Here is a 21593-nt window from a genome sequence, read left to right on the forward strand (position 1 = left end):
ATCTATAGATCTCTTTACATCCAACAGCATGTTTTCAGATGGATCACCTATGCATCACGAGTTTTGTAACTACCCATCATAACGTGTATAGTACAGTGGCTGAGTGAATATACTTTAGTGACAATCATTAAGGATCCTAAATAAATGCTCTTGTGAACTATTTACATTGTTGAACCGTCAACATTAAGAATGTATGTGTTTTCATGTGACGAACAGCACATGTAGAAACCATTGGTCTCTTTGTGCTGTGGTGAGCAGTTCGATCAGTTAATCTCCCACTGAAAGGCGTATAAATTATCAGCTCAACTAACTTTCAGTTAACTGCATCTACCTAGTCAATAGAATGGGTCAAATCAGTCGTTTCTATCTTATCGTGTTGCCAGTGTTACTGTACATTATAAAGTTTGATGGTTTGTAATTCCATTCACGACTGTTTGTTCTTCCAGGCCCCTCGTACGATCACAACTAGACAAAAAATTTGTATGCTTGTTATGTCTATCTAAATATCATCTACAATTAATGGGAAAATATTTGTTTCGGAAATTTTGTTAACTGCGGATTGAGGTTTGAGCAGAAATGAGTTGTCTCATACGTGTCATCTCTTGAAGGTTCGCGTCAACCCGCGACTTACGAGTTCGTCATCAATGCTTGGTCTTGCTGCTGGTGGGTTTTCTTCGGTCTCAACTAACGGGCGTACGGGGCTTGTAACATTCTGTATTCTGCTGCTGGCATGGGTTGTTGGATTTATTATACGTCTTTTCTCAGTTATACGTTTTGAAAGTGTCATTCATGAGTTTGATCCTTGGTTTAATTACCGAGCCACCAAGCAGATGGTCGAAAATAGTTTCGAGAACTTTTACAATTGGTTTGACAGCACTGCGTGGTACCCACTTGGGAGGATTGTTGGAGGCACTGTCTATCCTGGTTTAATGGTTACTTCAGGTTTGTTCAGTATTGGGATTTACCATCGAACTTTAGGTTTTATTCACTACATGTGTCACCTTTTGAGTTTTCCGGTTCACATTCGTGAAGTTTGTGTTTTCCTCGCCCCTGTATTCAGTGGCATGACTGCTATTGCGACTTATTTTTTCACGAAGGAAATATGGAATGAAGGAGCGGGTTTGTTTGCTGCCTGCTTCATCGCCATCGGTAATCGATGTTTTATATAATTATTCCACTTTTCATTAGCTCCCGGATATATAAGTCGTTCAACCGCCGGCAGTTATGATAATGAGGGAATCGCAATTTTCGCACTAATGTTTACGTACTACTTGTGGATTAAAGCTGTCAAAACAGGAAAAGTTCTTTGGGCCGCGTTTTGTGCTATTGCATATTTTTACATGGTATCTGCTTGGGGTGGTTATGTGTTCATTATAAACCTCATTCCATTACACATTTTTGTACTTCTAATCATGCAGAGATATAGCGCGAAACTGTACGTGGCTTACACAACCTTCTTCATCTTGGGTTTAATAATGTCGATGCAAATACCATTTGTTGGTTTTCAACCACTACGCACTAGTGAACATATGGCATCAATAGGAGTGTTCGCACTTCTTCAAGTAAGTACATAATTCTAAAGTGTTCTATTTTGGTTGTTTAAAAATTTCAACTACACTTGTTAAACCAACCCTTGTTTCTAATGAAATATTAGATCAGCGTTGTCGTGTCTCGTATCGACAAAAGAAAAGAATTCCGAGTTTACAGGCTGATTTTCCATCTATGAAAGTCTTAGTTGGTGTAGTGTAATGCATTACTTATCTTTTGAAAACACCAGCTTTGGTACTTGACACCGCAAAGAACATGCACCACATAAGTGAAAAGAATGTTAGAAAATCATATTGAGGATGGAAATCTGACAATGAAATGTATAGTTTGGTTTAAACTGCAGCCAAGACAGACTTCTTTCGATTAAGGAAGCTCTTTTCATCATTGTGAAGAGTATAAATCCACAGTAGAATCTCCATTGGATTCTGTTCTGAGCCATATTTAATAGCATTCCAAGCTACAGAGTTGCATTATCTTCAGTACCCCGACTAGAGAGTTGCGGTGGATTGACATATAAAAGTTTTATGCAGCTATCTACGTTGTTACTGACTGACTGATCTCCCATGCCATAGAGCTACATCGCAGACTGACCACTTTTCCATCTTTCTTACCCAGTCCCAATATCTGGAAATAGTGCATAGTGTAAGAACAACTGACCTGATGTCGGTAAAGCGTGATTAAATCACTAAGGCTGGTTTTTCAAGTCGGTAATGCCTATTAAATTGTCTTCACTGAGCCTAAACATAATTTTATTTGTTTATTTATTTGAACACATATTGGTATAAAAGAGCATCGAATATATATGCGTCACACAAGTCACTTAATTTGTGTGTGAATTGTGATACTGCTCGGGTGCCCAAACCGAAACAGGGGGTTTCCTTAGGGGGCCACACCCAGAGCCTTCGATCTGAAGGTCTAATTCACAATGCAGTGGAGCGACGTTAGGAGATGCAGTCGCATGGTAGCCGATGACCAATAATAGGTTCATACGCCACTTGTTCCCTCAGGATTCTGGAGCCCACGTACACCATTTGCTTGGAATCAGGGTTTTGAAACTCCTCTAGGTGGACCTCCTATTCCACCAACCTGGTTAAAGCGCTGTACACTGCTCTTGCCAACTCGTTATAAACTTGGCCTGACTCACGACAGGGTCGGATATAGTTCAGATCTGCGTAAACCACCCTGGATTTCACTATATGTACATAGCTGTCATCTGTCACACCACACTCACACACATAAGTACTGGAATTCACGAACCTTTCGACTCACGAATCACCACAAAAGGAGAGCAGAGGTACAGACTCCTATCTTGCAGAAGTAATTGGAATTTCTAGAGTAGAAAATGCATAGCGTAGTTGCAAACAGTAGTAGCCAAGTTGATTAAGTGTAATTTTGATAATCTTTGTATCGTTATTCAGCAAGACGATCGTTATATCACAGTCGAACTTGGTAACCATACGGTATTACGGCACTATATTACGTGGATCAGGTTTCTTGTGGTTGTTTTATTCCAGTACCTAATTAGTTTCAGTACTTACGGAAGTGTAAAACCTACTTGCGTCTAATAATAGAAATAATAGTATATGTGCAAAATCTCAATGAGTAGAAAATTGAATTTCTGACTATTGGTGACGATCCATCCAACATGATTTATTCAAATATCCACCCATTTAATTATGTCCGAATCTCACACCACTAACAAACATCGGAATATTCTTAACCATACTCTTCCACATTATATATATCACATTTTCCACTCTCACTAGCATACAAATAAACATAAGTAGGTCCTATACAGAATTACCTCGAGTGAAACGACATAACGTTAACATAATCTGATTTATTTTGGTTTTGATCGTACTTAAAACATTCTGTTTTGTTTCCTCCGTACTATTTAAGATTCTGTTAATTTAACTCATTTCTTCATTCTCTCAAGAAGTAGCTTACATCAAGCTTCGAAAAGTCATAAATCCGATTGTCTACTCATTGGGATTTTACAAATCCATTATTGTTTCTATTATGACCAATCTACCCAGTCCTCAATTTATTCGAAATTATCATGTCAAACCTTGGTAATAATACCATTCGCCTTTGTTGAATTAATTCAGGAAACTTGGTTGAAGGTCAAGACTTTAGTTGTAGGAAATGATCAATTCTTGATACTATCAACAGTCGACTAGCTGATTCAAGAACAAGCTGATTGGGCTTTGTAATGCTCTGTTTTTACAGATCGTGCAACAAACTGACTATTATTAAGCTAACCATATTTCGTTTAGATCGTAAATATTTTCATTCCTTACCAGTTGTTTAAAAGTCGTCATATGTGAATTCGATAATCTAATTTCTTATTTCAACTCAATTGGTTTAAAGCAGCAGTCGGGTTAGTCATAGCTCTTTGAAATTATCACCATCCCACTTCTCCATACTTCACAACAAGAAGAAATTAATAGGTTGGAGGATGGAAACAAAGATCTGAATGCTGTGAGGTAACTAAACATGGAGAATGTCAAATGCATCCCGGCCACATTGGTTGATAAGCACTCGGACTCATCAAGTAATGTAATATTTTAAGATAGTACTTAAGCTCAACGTCACTTGACGGTTCTACCTTTTATGATCAATGGTACCAGAGAAATCTGAAGATAATAAATGATGGTAGATATCTGCTGCATGACAAAGTTTTCCGTTTCGAGTATGATGTATATATCGTTTTACTGTGCAACGACTTAAAAGCTGCTCAAATAGTATTTAATCACCGTTCGTCAGTATGGTGTATTATTTGACCTAAGTGTAGGGTACTCTGACAGGTTGCCAGGAACTTCTACATACACACCCTTATTGATATGGTGTTTGAAGTAGATGGGATGTTCACATCTGGGTAGTTGTGTAAAAGATTGTAATAGACAAGATCAATCTTCATGAAGCGAAAATCAGAGTGAAGCATGCGGATATAGTTTACCTTTGGTGTCGTTGTAAGATATAGTGTTGTAGATATATAATGCCTTACTGTAAGCTGTTTCACGGTCTAATGAAACTTAACTTCAAGCTGAGTAATGGAAGCAATGAAACACTAGATAGGTCAAGCTTTCTGCATTCAGCCTTAAACTACACTTTGTGTCGAGGGTGATGGTACTGTTAGGCTACAGAAACCAGAATGGATAACGTTATAAATCTGAAAACTAGTTGTTGAAAGTAGTACTTTAATCAATCTGCAGTGACTCCACTACTCGAACTAAAGGCTCGATAACTGTGTTCATATATTGGCTCACATTCGATGGCAAAATCGTAACAGATCCTCAGGACTAGCAACGTATGTTTGAATATAATAAGAACCACTTTACTCTCGTGGTGTTATCTTGGAAACTCAGTAATTTCTATAACTATTACTTAAACGTCAAGTGAAACGCCACATATTCATATTTTCAAGCTAGTGAACTCTTGCGCTGAAGAACGGAAGTTAAAACTTATCAGAACAAGATGAAAAAGACGTAACTTGACAGAAAAATGTAGATTTTAAGATTAAAAGAAAATGCATTTCAAAAATCATAATCTATTTTCAGGCAGAAACTGGAGCCAAAAATCTTACATAACCCAGATTAATATCCAGTAGCTTTATAAATTTATCAGTCAGTCAGCTACAACGTAGGACCAGGCACATATATGCATCGGTCCAAGTTACCGTACCTCATTAACACAACAAGATGGATACCGGATTCATAAAAGTAGTTAATTCAGAGGTAGTAATATATAAAAGAAAGATTGCAATAAGGAGATAGTACAGGAAGAAAGAATCAGTTCGTAGAAAGAAAGATACGGAGCGATTTTAATCTCTTAGTCTAAGGGAAGACAGAGAGTGCATACACCGACGCCATTGTGATCGATTCTGAGCCATGTCACCAAGAGTCTCCAACCATTGGTTACGATTGTCACGCGGACCCCAACCAAGTAGTCTGCATCTACCAACATGGCTCAGACTAGAAGTTAGTGACTTCAAGCACTGATGCCACGTTTTGGTTTGGCCGCCCCTAACTTTTTTCCAACCATCCCCTACACCGGTTAGCATTGCACGTCGTGGTAATCGGTGTTCAGGCATACGTAACACGTGGCCCAACCATCTCAATCGATGAAGATTCACAACCTCATCAGCTGATTTACCACCATTCCCTAATACCCTGCGTCTAACCTCACTATTACTTATCCGGCGATCCCAGCAGACGCCAGCAATATTTCTAAGGCATCTGTGGTCAAGTACTAGTAGCTTACGAGTATTTTCTACTCTTAATGGCCATGTTTCGCAGCCGTAAATAAAAACAGAACGAGCTGCCGCGCAGTATACTCGTCCTTTTATTGATAGACGGATATCTCGCCTTCGCCATAGGTGACGTAAGTTGGCAAAAGCCAAGCGAGCTTTTCGAATCCGTGCTGAGATTTCGTCAGATACTAACCGATTAGGGCTTATCAGACTTTCAAGATAAGTGAAGTTGTCAACGCGTTCGATTACTTCACTCCCTATCCTTAGTTCAGATGTTGACGCAGACCAGTCCTGAAGCAACAACTTGCATTTAGAGGGAGAGAAGCGCATTCCAAACATTCTGGCATTGTTGCTCAGTGCTACCAAAAGACTCTGCATTCTATCAGCGTCTTCACCAAACAGGACTATGTCATCCGCGTATTCTAAATCGATAAGTGAACCTCCTAGTAGGAGATCAATAACCGAGAATTCATTAGACGAGAATGTTATTTCCATCAATAGGTCTATGATGAAGTTAAACAAAAATGGAGAAAGTGGACAGCCTTTACGGACACCACTTGAGGTTGCAAAAGCAGATGACAGTTCGCTATAAGCTCTGACTCGATTGGTAGTGTTCGAGTAAAGAGCCTTCACAAGGTATATGTACTTCTGAGGTACGCCTTTCAATGACAGACACAAAATCTCGCGGTCTACCGAGTCAAATGATGCTTTCAAATTTATAAGGTTGTCTGGTTACTAATTCACTACTACTCAAGTCAGCGATGAAAATTAAAGGCAGATTTCAGCCCAATATTTAAAATAAATAACCTATCAGTCACAGTTAATCCATATTAAAACCACTGTATGGACTGTCTTTCTTGTCTAACGCTTTGCGCTTGATTTTCATCTACTAGGTCTCAGTTGTAAACTCCGAATGTCTACTTTGGTTCGGGCAACCAGGTAGTACTTCTATTCCTCACAGTGTGACTCAAAGACGAGTATCTTAACGTATACTTAGTGAATAATATATAATTGTTTCGTCCTGCTAACCCAGGTGCATTTGTTGATCATATGCGGTTATTTTCTGGTTTTGATCTAGATATAGATATATAAACACTGAATTTCGGCAGTTTTACGTTTTCAGGTAGTTGGTGTATCTGATCCCAATGTATACCAATCCTGAAGTTTATCTTGTATATATAAAGTGTACAGCAATGTAGAGGTATATTATTAGTTGGTTAGAAGTGACGCTACATTCTCAAGTATGGTGATGATGTGTTAAGCAATTTTAATCATCATATCTAATATTATGGTCAAAATAACTTGTCAAAATATCTTGTCTTTATTTGCAGGTTGTTGCTTTTTTCAAATATCTACAAACCCGTGTTCCCTCTGATACACTGAAGCAATTATTTACATTTGGTGCCATTTTTTCTGCTGGAGTTATATTTGTTGTTGTAGTTGGGCTAACATATGCTGGTGTTATTGCACCATGGAGTGGCAGGTAATAACAAAGAAATTATTATTTTTCTTTACTCGAACTGATGTACGTACGTACAGTTATACGTTGTTACTGACTGACTGACTTTACACACATAAGCATTGGTACAAGGAGGCACCAAACAGATATGCGCTACACAGATATGATTTGTGTGAGGGCTTGGATGCTACCTGGGTGACCAAACTAAAGCAGGCGGTTTTTTTAGAGGGCCACACCCCGAGTCTTTGACCTTAAGGTCTAGTCCACAATGCAGTGGAGCAACGTTAGGAGATACAGTTTTATGGTAGCCGGTGACCAACAATAGCTTCACAAGGCATTTGTTCCCTCAGGATCCTGGAGCCCATGTGGACCATTGGAATCAGGGTTTTCCAACTCCTCCAGGTGGTTCCTCCGTATTCATTAAACTGGTTAAAGCGCTGGACGTTCACTTTTCGTCTTCTCAATTTCGTAAACAACACCCACAACACGTAAAGGACTTCTCTGACAGTGACTGTATACGCGTGGCCATATGAGAGCATTTCGAGAGGGAGAGCTGACTCTCCCCGCTCTTGGTTGTACCAGGGAATTTAGGGGTGGCAGGTAGTAACATTTATCATCTTACAAATAAGTCTCAACGTGAAAGCAGTAAGAAGGGCATCTTTTGCACGAGCTATAAATGCATGGGATTGTAAAGGGATTTTTTGATGGAGAACTAAATTTCCACACCGTTAGGCAGGATATTTGTAGGTTTATTATATACACGCTCCTGAGCTGTAAAATACCCAACATGACTTTATGAAATTTCGTAACTCGGGGTTTCCATAGTCATAAATTGTAGTGAAATATTGTTTGGTAACATTTGGTTTTTCAGTATTTATTCAACTGCTGTTAAGTTTAAACAGAAAATCTCAAAAAAAATTATCATCGATTTTAATTCTTATTTAAATTATTCAGGTTTTATTCTCTTTGGGATACTGGTTATGCTAAGATACATATTCCAATTATAACATCCGTTTCTGAGCATCAACCAACTTCATGGGCATCTTTCTTTTTTGATCTTCATGTATTAATTGCTACATTTCCAGCTGGTGTTAGACTTTGCTTTAACAATTTAAATGATGAACGTGTTTTTGTTATTCTCTATGCAATATTTGCATCATATTTTGCTGGCGTTATGGTTCGTCTTATGCTTACATTAACACCAATTGTATGTGTGTTTTCTGCTATTGCATTTTCACGTGTCTTTGAATTATTCTTAAATGAACAAGATAATGAAATTAATGTTGCGACAAATCAATCTAATAATGAACAGAATTCTGTTGATAAACGTTTGTATGATAAACCGAACAAGGCAAATAAAAAGGTAATTTAAGGAATCAATAAAAATATTTCCAGTGTAATAATATACGTATCTTTATTGACTTCCATTTATTTAAACAATTTTATTTATTTATTTATTGAAACACACAAACATTGGTACAGGGAGTTACCAAACAGATATGCGCCACATAAATCATTCGATTTGTGTGAGGGCTTGGATACTGTCTGGGCGCCCAAACCGAAACAGGTGGTTTCCTTAGGGAGCCACACCTAGAGCCTTCGATCTGGAGGTCTAATTCACAATGCAGTGGAGCGGCGTTAGGAGAAGTAGTTACATGGTAGCCGGTGACCAATAATATGTTCATACGTAATTTGTTTCCTTAGGATCCCGGAGCCCATATTCACTATTGGTTTGGAATGAGGGTTTTCTAACTCCCCCAGGTGGATCCTTTATATTCACCAATCCGGTTAAAGCGCCGGACATTGGCTTTTCATCCTATCAATTTCGGAAACAATACCCGCGCCATGAGAATACAGTGAGTAGGACTTCCCTGTCAGTGGTCGTATGCATGTGGCCGTGTGAGAGCATTTGGAGAGGGAGAGCTGAATTTTCCCACTCAGTCGTACTAGGACGTTTGGGGGCTATTTAATTGTCCTTTTTCTGTTTTATCTAGACTGGTTCATTGAATATGCTCATTTTTTAAATATATGGGCATGTTCAATAAACCAGTCTAGATAAAACAGAAAAAGGACAATCAAAATTATTGGGAATAAAGTAAATAATCATCGAGTCTTATATTCAAAGAAGTCTTCCTAACCATTAGGATTGTTTTGGCGTTTATACGGGCAATGTCCACCAGTAATCTTACAGTGTTTTATACATAAAACAGTTAAACCTTCAAAATTGATACTTAAACCAGCAATCCCTAGACCAAGTTTTATTTATTATTCATTTAGTTAAACACATAAATATTGGTACAAAGGGGCATCGAATACATGTGCGCCACACAAGGCACTTGATTTGTGTGTGAGCTGTGATACTGCCCGGGTGCCCAAACTTAAGCAGGTTAGAAAGTGAATACATCTGCTCCTCTATCATTTCACTAGGGGTCTTTACGATTCTTAACCAGAAAGCTTACACTTTCGCACAGGGCTTAGGTGATAAGTGTTGACATCATTTGCGAATGCTGTCTAATTTTTCTAACTGTTCCTCGGACCACTTTTACGTTAACCAGCACATCATGATAGGCGGTGAACAGACATATCTAATACATGCCCCCAAACGCCCTGGTATGGCCGGGAGTGGGGAGAGTCCGCTCTCCCTCTCCAGATGCTCTCACATGGTCACGCGTATATAGCCTCTACCAGGGAAGTCCTACTCACTGCCTTCTCGTGACAGGGGTGTTTACAAAAATGACAGGTCGAAAAGCGAATGTCCGGCGCTTTAACCGGATTCCAAACCAATGGTACACATGGGCTCCAGTATCCTGCGGGAACAAATGGCGTATGAACCAATTGTTGGTCACCGGCTTCCATGGGATTGCATCTCCTTACGCTGATCCACTGCCTTGTGGATCAGACCTTCAGGTCGAAGGCTCGGAGAGTGGCTCCCTAAGAAAAGCACCTGCTTCGGTTTGGGCACCCGAGCAGTATCACAACCCTCACACATATCAAATGAGATTTGTGTGGCGCATATGTGTTTGGTGCCTCCTTTTACCAATATCTATGTGTTAAAATAAATAAACCGCGAGTGTTACAAATCTCATGCTGTATTTGAGAACATTAATTGTTGGCTCATGTACTACCTATTACTAATATTTTATGGGTACTGTACTCATCCTCAGTATCAAGTTATTTCTAAGAAAAACTATTCTAATTCTGCGTGAAGTATTTTTGTGATGGACATAATGAGTACTAATTTTCTTGTTATGAATAATGCGCGTTTAGTGTTTTAAAAAAAGTATACCACATCTCGGTGTATGTACCCTTTCATATTATTAGGTGAACTATCCTAGTCAAGACACGCCAACAAGTACCACCATTGGTAGTCAGTCAAAGCAACAATCATCAGGAAACAATGGGAGTAATATGCGTGCAGTCGCCTACGTTTTGATTATATTCATTCTATATCTGTTTGTTTCACATTGTGTTTGGGTGTCATCCAATGCTTATTCAAGCCCGTCTATTGTGTTGGCTTCATATGGTAAAGATGGATCTCGATATATCCTGGATGACTTCCGGTAAGTAATGTCACCAACATCTTTTATATGTATAGCTCTGTTATTTAGTCCACTTATTTTACCAGAGTTAATTATGCAAGTAAGCTTATCTGTTAATAATAAAATACTTTGTTTTCATATATCGTTTAACCTTACGATCTGATGTAAAAGAATATAGTGAATTTCTAAACCCACCACATATTTCACTGATGAATGTAACGAAGCTTTTTGTATCCGTTTGAAAACTTCATTATTAGACACCAAGTTGAGGTTCATTATTTTAAAAGTGCAAGGGACAGTCAACTAGCACTACTGGGATCAAATGGATGCAACAGAAAATATTACAACTCATTTCACAAAGTGCCTAAAAGCAGTCACTACGATCACGCCAAAATTTCAAAAATAAAATTTTGTTCAATAGCTTATACTACCTAAAAAGTATCCAGTAAATATTTTGTCGACATTCATTTCTTATCCAAGCTAACATACACAAAGACGAGTTACATATCATCATACAGTAGTGCATTGTATTGTCTTCTTTTGGGATAATTGTTGGTTATTTCTACCGAGATACATTCTAATATGATTAGAATTTCAACTAATCGATGCCGCTCACATAAAAACAATAGAATATGTCTGGATTTTTGATGTCTTTCAATAGAAACACTAATGGTTTAATAAATGGTTGAGCGATCGTGAACTACAATCCATTAACAGATAAATCTATACATACTAGCTTCTATTATTTTTTTGTGTTTTTCTATGGGTAGCTCCTAGTTTTCAAGTAAAAAGCGTTTCAATCATTATAATTCGTTTGTATCAATTTTATCGTTATTATTATTTAAACACATAAACATTGGTTCAAGGGGGCACCAAATAGATATTACTTACTTACTTACTTACTTACGCCTGTTACTCCCAATGGAGCATAGGCCGCTGACCAGCATTCTCCAACCCACTCTGTCCTGGGCCAAATAGATATGCGCCACATAAATCATTTGATTTGCGTGAGGGCGCCGAAACTGAAGCAGGTGGTTTTCTCAAGAGGCCACACCCCGAGCCTTTTACCTAGAGGGTCTAATCCACAAGGCGGTGGAGCGACGTTAGGAGATGCAGTTCCATGGTAGCTGGTGATCGACAATGGGTTCATACGCCATTTGTTCTTTCAGAATCCTGTAGTCCATGTGCACCATTGGTTTTGAATCAGGGTTTTCCAACTCTCCTAGGTGGGATCTCCGTATCCACAAACCTAGTTAAAGCGCTGATCATCCTCTTAATTTTGCACACACACCACAAGAATGCAGTGAGTAGGACTTCCCTGTCAGTGGTTATGTGCAAGTGGCCACTTGAGAGTATTTGGATAAGGAGAGCTGACTCTTCCGACACTCGGCCATACCAGGGCATTTGGGGTCGAATTTTATCGTTGAATTATAGGATATAAATTAAAGTTATTCAGATCATGTTGTTGATAACAGGTCTTCATTACAGCGTCACAATGAAATATAACCTTTTTAAATAATCCATTGTTCAACAATAAAACTTCACGAAACAACATTTAATGATAAATCTTATAACATTGTAGTACGCTTGAATCGTTTGTTTAATAACACCCTAAATGAATAACACCTTTCTACAACTAGTGATTTTAACATAATTTCAAAGTGTTATATTATTCTAAAAGGTATACTTAACTTTAAGGCTAATCAAAATTTGGCATATAGGCGGGTACATTTTTAAAACTTGATTGAAACTTTTGGTAATTTTCTATTCATGAATTCATCGATTACATTTTATAACTACCAAAATAGTGCAGTAAAAAAAGGGAACTAATTAGTTACGTATAAGTTGTATTCACAGTGTATTCACAGTCACTTAATGATACTTAATACTGCTTGGTTGTGTAAACAATATTTAGAGCTTACCATTCACTCTTCGATGTTCAAGTACCGAACAATCCAACAGATATATTTTTTTTAATCGTCAACAATAATAAATTTTTTCTCATATTATTAGTGAGGCTTATTTCTGGTTATGGCAAAATACAAAAGAAAATGCTCGAGTTATGTCATGGTGGGATTATGGATATCAAATAGCAGGAATGGGTAACCGCACTACTCTAGTTGATAATAACACATGGAATAATAGTCATATCGCATTAGTTGGTAAAGCTATGGCATCAAATGAATCAGAAGCCTATAAAGTAAGTTGAGTAATTAAACTCAATTTTTTCTTTCTGTTTGGTGGACGTATTCAACATGATCACATTTTGGGTGTAAGAATTACGCAAAAATATACTGTTAAATGTAAATAATAAATTTGTGTTGTTGACAATCAATCAGTTGTTGTTTTTATCTCGTTTTAATAGGCCATTAAGAACTTAGTACAGATCAACTACCTTATCGTCTAGTGTAAAATTTCATATCACTGCTGTACTTCGAATTCCTTCTATCGAATCCAGAAATTATAAATACTGTGATAAACGTCACATTCAGTAGTCTTTTATCTTCTATTTTCAATCAATAATTCTCGGTGAAATATCTTTTTCATTATTCATCGATAGATATTACAGTCTTATCATCATATTAGTTAATCGTTTAAGAGAGACTTCCTATTCAAAATTTACAAACGCTCTTGACCGATGCATAATAAGTTAGTTATCTAAAGATCTAGAAATATTTAAGATCTGTTTTTGCCAAATATACCATAATTTAAATGTCTATGACTAAGACGATTGTTGTTTTTCACTTCCACAGTTCTTCAAAAACTGTACAAGTCCATAATTTCAAGAAGCACTTTGTCCATATTAATCAAATCTTAGTCATGAATTCACATGCTGTGCTGGTTTTATTATGTGTGATTAATACCATTTTTCTTGTACTTCTTTCCCTGTTACGTGGTTTTCCTTTAGACTATTCAAAGTTTAGATGTGGATTACGTGCTGGTCATATTCGGTGGTTACATTGGTTACAGTGGTGATGATATTAATAAATTCTTATGGATGGTGCGTATTGGTGGCGGTGAACATCCTAATGAAATTCGTGAAAGAGACTTTCTAACTTCAACAGTAAGTTGTCAGCTTTTACATACAGTAAAGACAATCATAATATACGCTACTCTACGTTATTATATATTGTGAAGAATCGTCATGTAACAAGCTAGTTGTAAAGTGGAAGCCATATGTGATATTGGTGCTTCTCCCTTTAAGTGAATACTTCAGGTTGACTGATTGGCTGGTTGGCATAAGTAAATCGGTTTGATATACCAAAACATTTTTTAAACATTTGGAAATCCATGAGGACCTTGATTAGTCTGCACCAGATAATAAGTCTATTTGTCTCTCCATCAAGTTATGCAAATGGTCGAAACATGGATCTATACGTCTCTCCCAACAATAGTTGATTAGGTATAACCTTATTCTACTTTACTTACTCTTCTTGTAGCGTAATCCGTCGAGCAGTCATCTCCAAACAACTCTATCTTGAGCTCTCCTTTCTAGTTGTTGCCGAATGCTATTCATGGTCTTAATATCTGCCTCCATTTCCTAAAGTCATGTTTTCTTTGTCCCATCTCTCTTCCTTTTGCTTCGAAGTTGTGTCTTCTCATGTTTGTGACTGTTTGAATGACCCTCTCGGTCTTCCACACTGTTGGGATATTCTATTTCTCTGCATTTATTGTTGCTCTGACAGTTAGAAGGGTCGTCGGCCTGGTGACTTCTGGCTTCAAATATAAGCCGTTATAACTGTTCCATATGCAGACCCTTCGTCTCTCAGGGGAAAGTTTAATTGCTTCACTCTGGCTGGTGTTTCTTTTAGCGAGGTTCTTGTTTATGAGCTGGAATTGCTAACGCTACCCACAGTCGTTCTTTACCCAGGTTAGGGAATATCAGTAACTCCAGAGGGGCGGTTGCCAGTGTTATAAACTTTTATATAGTATATTCTGAACCACTTACTGGTTATAAATTCAATGGTGAGATATTGCAATTATTCATAATTTATTACGTCACCTTATCTGAAAGATGTTACCACAGTAATTCTAACTTTGACAATACTACCCTCTGGGAAAAGTTGAATGTATTTCCGTCGGGCTTGTAGTGATGGTTTTATTGTTTTGCCGTATTATAGGACTCTTTCAGTAAAACCCATTGACCCATATTTACTAAGAAAGTTCTAAATTTTAACCCTGCCTGTTTGATCATAATTCAATGGTTATGTTGGCTTTTTGTTTTCTTTTTCTTTTTAGGGTGATTATCGTATAGATAAAAGTGCTTCTGAGACGATGCTTAATTGTTTAATGTATAAATTAAGCTATTATCGGTTTGGTGAAGTTCGTTTAGATATGCGAACACCACTTGGATTTGATCGTACTAGAGGATCTGAAATTGGTCGTAAAAATTTTGAATTAGATTACTTAGAGGAAGCTTTTACATCGAAACATTGGCTTGTAAGAATTTATCGTGTACTACCTCCTGAAAATCTACCACATCTATCGCGTACACGTCGTCGGATTCACCATCGAGCTTCAGGGAAATCTCGTCTGAATAACCGTGGCCGACTCAATACACCTAGTAAAGGTTCATCCAAACATTTCACTTAACATATTTCCTGGTATGTTTTATTATTTACATTTATTAAGTATCGCGAATTCGACGATTCTCTAGTTAAATGGCTATCGACTATTATTAGGGAACTGAAAAGTGATTATTTTTAAAATCACAATCTCGATTGGGGCTAAATCATTTATTGTATTCAGTTACTGTCATTTGACTAGTTAACATCTTTTAATGCAACATAGTTTACTGATTAAGTTTCCAATGTAAAGCTTTATAGTGAAACGTATAGAATGAATCCCATTAATAGATATATTGCTCTTTCCAATAAATACACGAACTGAGCTACCAATCATTATGTACTTAAGCATTAACTACCTTCAAGTTAGTCAGATATAAGTGTCCTGGTTTTTTTTCCACTCATTAATGAAGAAAGTTTAAATATCTTTACTTTGTCTAATTAATGCACAAACTGAGATCATGAAAATTATATTTTACGAAATTTAGAACATCAATAGTTGAGATCATGAGTCGATTGAAGTTAGACCCCCATGGAAAACCTGGAAGCACTGGACGGCCGATTCGTCATAGTATGGAGCTCCTCAGCAGTACGCATCCACGATCTCGCCTCGCGAGACTCAAACCGAGGACTTATTAGTTTTGCGCGCGAGCGCTTAAACTTTAAACCACTGAACTTGCCGGCATCAAATGTTGTTAATGTCTAATTTCAACTAATCCACGAAATTGATCGACAGATCTACCATTTTCTTCAGTGAGTTACTATCTCACAACAGACCCGGTTGAACTTCACTGGCGGTGGGATCGTGGATGCGCACTGCTGAGGAGTTCCACATTAGGTTTTCCGTGGTGGTCTAGGTTCAATTGACTCATAATCTCAACTATTGAAATTACTATAATATGCACAAAAACCCCTTCTGATATTAAATTTCGAATAATTGAATCAACACACTAGATCATTTTACTCATGATACATTACGTTTTACAATTTAGTTTTGTTCAACGAAATACAAAATGACTACATGGTAAAATAATAAAATGTATTAACTCAAATAGAGAAATTATTATGAAGAGAATAAAAATCTTAAACTTTGTAAAAAGCTTTCATGATATCAGTTAACATCCCATAACCACACCTAATTAGTAAAAAAACGAATAGATGTAGTGTTATATACTTGGGTTTGAGCTATAGTGTTTCCATGAAGGTCAGTGATATACCACCCAACTACTGAGACGGTAGTAGTTGAATCAAGGTTCTAAATCGGAACATTATTGGTTCAGAATTAAATTAATCAACGGTTATACTAAACATTCAATAAATTCTTACTATTAAGAACATTCCTTTTTTTAAATCGTAGTATGCATGAAACTCACGTAAGCTACAAAAGTAATTACTTCAATATGCTACTCATATTACATAATAGTTTCATCTCATAACTATATCATCAGCTCTCATTCATATTTAAATAAGATCACTATCGAATATGAGGAAAAGTACGAAAACAATGATCTAACATATAAACTAAGCTCAGTAGAAACAACAAAGTGAAACGATTGTCCACATAACCTGTATACATTTGCATATACTATACTATATACTACATAAAATTAACTTTTAATTGTTCAATCGATTTCTTGTTCTCTTACAGGTTATACTACATCTAATTAATTTTGTTCAATATTCATTCTCCATATTTTGTTTTCATTTGTGTATAAAAACCATGTTTGTTTTGGATAAGAATTTATAGAGAAACTATCGAGTGGTATATCATTATGCATGTATCGTGTAAAAAAAAGGGTCAAAAAATGACCTGTGTTTAATACCGATGCATAAACTGTGATCTTGTTTGATTTTGTTTGATCGGATTCTTCTTCCAGTCTGTTCCTTTGAGGTTTTTTCTTGATTCTCTTGTTTCCTGTTAATCTATTGTATTTTGATGTAACTATTAGCTTCGTCGAATTCTTCGACATCGCTTTCAAATAAATTTGTTTTGATATCACAGGATTGTGTATTTGTGGGTGTATGTGTTTTGTAAGTATCGATACCAGAGTTTGATTTGATAATTTCAAATAAATTGTGTATTAGGTGGATTGCTTATAATAAGAATCTATTTCAATAGTTGAGATCATGAGTCAATCGCGGCTAGATCACCATGGAAAACTTGGACGGCCGTTTCATCCACGATCCCGCCGCCTTGTGACATTCGAACCCAGGACCTATCAGTCTCTCGCGCGAACACTTAACCTGTAGACCACTGAGCCGACTGGCATCCAATGGTTTTAATGTTTAACTTCAACCAATCCATCATTGTCTTCAGTGAGTTAATATCTCACAACAAATCCGGTTGTACTCCACTGGTCCCTGCTTCTCATTAGAACTCCAGGAAATACGTCTTGAAGTCAGTCACTAATGAGCATATGTTGATCAATATCAGAAGGAGTTTTTGTTGATATTAAAGTAATTTTAATAATTGAGATCATGAGTCAATTGAATCTATTTGTTATGTCCAACTGAGTATAAAATTGAATTTTTGACGTGTTAATGCAAATCGTTTCATTAGTGAGCAAGTAAATAAATAACCTAGTTAAGTTCACTTAAGTTCATATAGTAGAGAGGAAGAGGCGAAAATATTTATTATTACAATTAAAACAATTCGGATCATGTTAATGTCATGTTATTCAAATTAAAGGTGAGACAATGTATGTGTGTGGATGTGAAAAAAATCAGCGTTTGTTGTTACAATGATTTTGTTTCACACTACATGGCTGTTTATACCTTTTATAGACACTAAGTAATAGGTGGAGTTTGTTTCGTTCAACGTATTGTCGATTATATAATATGGGCAATATTAATTTACATTAACCGTCAAGTAATGAGTTTTTAAACTAGAAACACGAATAACATGTTTAGGATTCGATATGACTAAAAACCGAATAGTAGTTTACATTCAACTGACGAGTTTCAGGAAGGACGAAGCGCGCGACGTGGATTCCACTACTACTCCTATCATCCAACTTCACATAAGAAATGCTTGGGACTGATAGCAATACCTAGGCGAACCGTTCACGTATCACATAACAAAACAGATTGATAAGTTGCAATCCTTAACGTCAACAACATGAAAATCCAAAGCCTTGCTACTGAATTATAAACGGAAATTATTTTCAAACATAAAATGAACTCAATTGCGAAACGCTCTATTCTCTTTCATAGTACCATGGGATGTGTTAAATTCCTTCATTTGAAACAAGTAGGTCGATCCATGTATATCGGACTGATTACTTGTGTTAACTTAGACTTCACACGGAATAATCGAGATCGCTTTATCTCTAACAGGAGACATCAGAAATATTGTATAATAAGCTTGATAGTCGATAATCTAATATTGCATCCGAGAAATTTCCATTACATCGTATTTTCTAATATAGTCAATTCGAGGTCGATAGTGTTTGAGTTTTGAACAAGTAAATGATCTGATAATGTCAACGAAAAACCTTTAAACAACTGAGGCGAGAATTTATTTAAACGGCTGTATATATTTACAGAATCAATCGATGATATACGTATAGCTGTTTTACACCGAGCGAAGTTATTGTTGTTTCATCTCTGAGGTGAGTGGTTTTATTGGCCTACTTATTTGCTATTACAGAGTACTATTGCGGTTATGCTACATACTACTTATATTTGCAAACATATGTAGCATACTTCACACTATCACTTTAAACTTAGCGTGTTCGTTGTGTGAACTCATCATCGTATTTAAATTAAAATTATTGTTATTATTGAACATTAAGTTCTGATACATTTGTTGAATTTGTGACTCAGTGATATGGTCAATCAACTCAACTGTTTAGCAACGAGATTTTTTAATTGATTGATAATATGAAGGGTAAGCAATTAGTCTCCTTGAGTTATCACACAATAAATCTGTCTTAATTTCGTTAACAGATATGTACATGGTTTTAAAATATCTTGGCCATTAATTTTAAATGTACAGAGTATTTGTCATTAGTCGACCTTATTCTATCCTAATATGTTAGGTATTTCTTTTCTTTGTGACACTGTTTCCGAACTCGAACAAAACTCTCCATTTAAATTTGTTATTATGATTCCGAAAAACAGTAATTGAAGGTAAAACGGACTTGTATAAATATGTTACAAACTGAAACGAACATTGTAAAACTGAGTTACTTTACTCAATATTATTCCAGATCTTATACTACTTGGTTGACAAGTTTTTTATTAGTGAATCAGTTTTGAAAATAATGTATTAAGTAACGTCAAAAACTTCTTGTGGCGAGAATATAATTTATGGACTAGCTAATCAGAAGCGTTTGATGGATTTCAAGTATACGGCGCCGATCTCAATACCTAATGCCCACGTACGATCGGTTCATAGCGGATTTTACAGAAAACGTGATCATTGAGCGGGTACAACAAATGGGAGTATTAGGAAGTTCTGCTAGAATAGAAAATTTTTTCCCCTTGATCCAGATTGAGACTAAAGCAGGTTATAATAATTGTTACGATCCGTATAACAAAAGCACCAGTAACATTGTCTGCAACGTTTTCAGATTTTACTGAAGCTTCGGCTGTTAAGTGGTATGAGTATTGTAGAGATATATGCGTAATAAAAATAACAAGCTTACACAACCGGAGTGCACACAAACAATATTGAAGCTATGATGTAGAGGCTGAAAGAATTTTTGCAACATTATCATGGCTCTGGAGGCCAACTATTATGTAGCGATATATATTATTTTCTCTACCCTATGCATTACAATTTTAGAACCTCTGAACCTCCTTCTAACCTTAACAAGTTTTTGAACCATGTAAAAGAAATGCATCCACTGTGATTATTTTTACTCTACACTGACTTTTCTGATTGGCTAATATATCTCAAGTTCACTCAAGATTCGTTCAAAGTTCATCCATAAATTATAGTTTAGCCCTTAATTGCTAGTATATTTTAAAACTAATACCTCTACACAAATCGATTACTAGAAAATGAACAGTTTGATACTTTCTAGGTTCTCATACTGTCCAATTTTTTTCTAAAGTGAACCTGGCCCCAGCATGCCAATATCAGTCAGTGTTCTTTGCCGATTTCAAATGTTGAAGATAGTAGTAGGGAACCATGATCTTATGTTTCGTGCTAGATAACATTCATCAGCATGGCAGAGTATTATTTTGCCAATTCATTATTGCATTTAACTTCCTTATTTTCATGTCTAATATCATAGATCAAATCGTTCATCACAATAGTTGGTAGACGGTCATAATTAGATTAGTTATATCGAACAAAGATCATCACGAATAAATCAATTGAGTCAGCTGGTGAGTTATATGGATTACTGCACGTCCCATTAATCAGCCAGCCTTTTATAACGTGTTTTTCTTCTTGCTTTGTATGGTTAAGATGGCCATATGTGATACACGTGTATCCTAGCCGAATTAACCTACTGACCATGAAAAGTTAATGTAGAAAAATGTGCAAAATCAATAATGATCAGATTAACCTATAAATAATCTATGGAACTTATAGTCTGATGGTTTACCTAATCGATTTTCTTCATGCTTTGTTCGATAAACGGGAAGGTTAATAAACTTTGCTTGGTAAAAAGCTACAACTATAAACATTTAGGTTATGAGGATGGCTTTATGGTAGGAGATATTTGATTCTTTATCCAGTAAATAAGTAAGTACCTTTACAACTGAACAGTGTGATCAACTGAACTACATTTATCGAATTAATATAATCAGAAAATAGTTTTAAGTAACAACTTACACATGCTAATTTATTCAAACACATTAGCATTGGTTCAAGGAGGCACCAAATAGATATGCGCCACACAAATCATTCGATTTGCGTGAGGGCGCTCAAACTGAAGCAGGTGGTTTTCTCCGAGGGCCACACCCCGAGCCTTTGACCTAGAGGGTCTAATCCACAAGGCAGTGGAGCGACGTTAGGAGAAGCAGTTCCATGGTGGCCGGTGACTGACAATGGGTTCATACGCCATTTGTTCTTTCAGAATCCTGTAGTCCATGTGCACCATTGGTTTGGAATTAGGGTTTTCCAACTCTCCTAGGTGGAATCTCCGTGTCCACCAACCCGCCTAAAGCTCTAGACATTCGCTTTTCATCCTCTTAATTTCGCAAACAGCACCACAAGAATGCAGTGAGTAGGACTTCCCTGTCAGTGATTATTTGCACGTGGCCATGTGAGAGCA

The 21593-nt window shown here is 36.7% G+C and overlaps 1 protein-coding gene across 1 annotated transcript; it reads left to right on the forward strand.

Moving 5' to 3' along the window:
- The first annotated feature begins 359 nt into the window (after positions 1 to 359).
- On the forward strand, positions 360 to 21034 carry STT3B (Dolichyl-diphosphooligosaccharide--protein glycosyltransferase subunit stt3b). The gene is made up of 10 exons (XM_051217060.1): positions 360 to 942; positions 979 to 1149; positions 1189 to 1562; positions 7132 to 7283; positions 8214 to 8622; positions 10581 to 10819; positions 12812 to 12998; positions 13707 to 13862; positions 15038 to 15402; positions 17012 to 21034. Exons 1-9 carry the CDS (start codon positions 645 to 647, stop codon positions 15389 to 15391), a joined length of 2340 nt encoding a protein of 779 aa, XP_051065696.1. The 5' UTR covers positions 360 to 644; the 3' UTR covers positions 15392 to 15402; positions 17012 to 21034.
- Positions 21035 to 21593: the final 559 nt, after the last annotated feature.

Source organism: Schistosoma haematobium, chromosome 6 (assembly GCF_000699445.3).
Source record: "Schistosoma haematobium chromosome 6, whole genome shotgun sequence".
NCBI classification, from domain to species: domain Eukaryota; kingdom Metazoa; phylum Platyhelminthes; class Trematoda; order Strigeidida; family Schistosomatidae; genus Schistosoma; species Schistosoma haematobium.

What these genes read in the sequence shown, in the direction of transcription:
- STT3B (XM_051217060.1), top strand. Translation starts at nt 645, where the DNA reads ATGCTTGGTCTTGCTGCTGGTGGGTTTTCTTCGGTCTCAACTAACGGG. An exon ending in GAGTGTTCGCACTTCTTCAA is followed by an intron (nt 1,563 to 7,131) that starts GTAAGTACATAA and finishes CTTTATTTGCAG; the next exon opens with GTTGTTGCTTTTTTCAAATA. An exon ending in ATGAATCAGAAGCCTATAAA is followed by an intron (nt 12,999 to 13,706) that starts GTAAGTTGAGTA and finishes GTTTTCCTTTAG; the next exon opens with ACTATTCAAAGTTTAGATGT.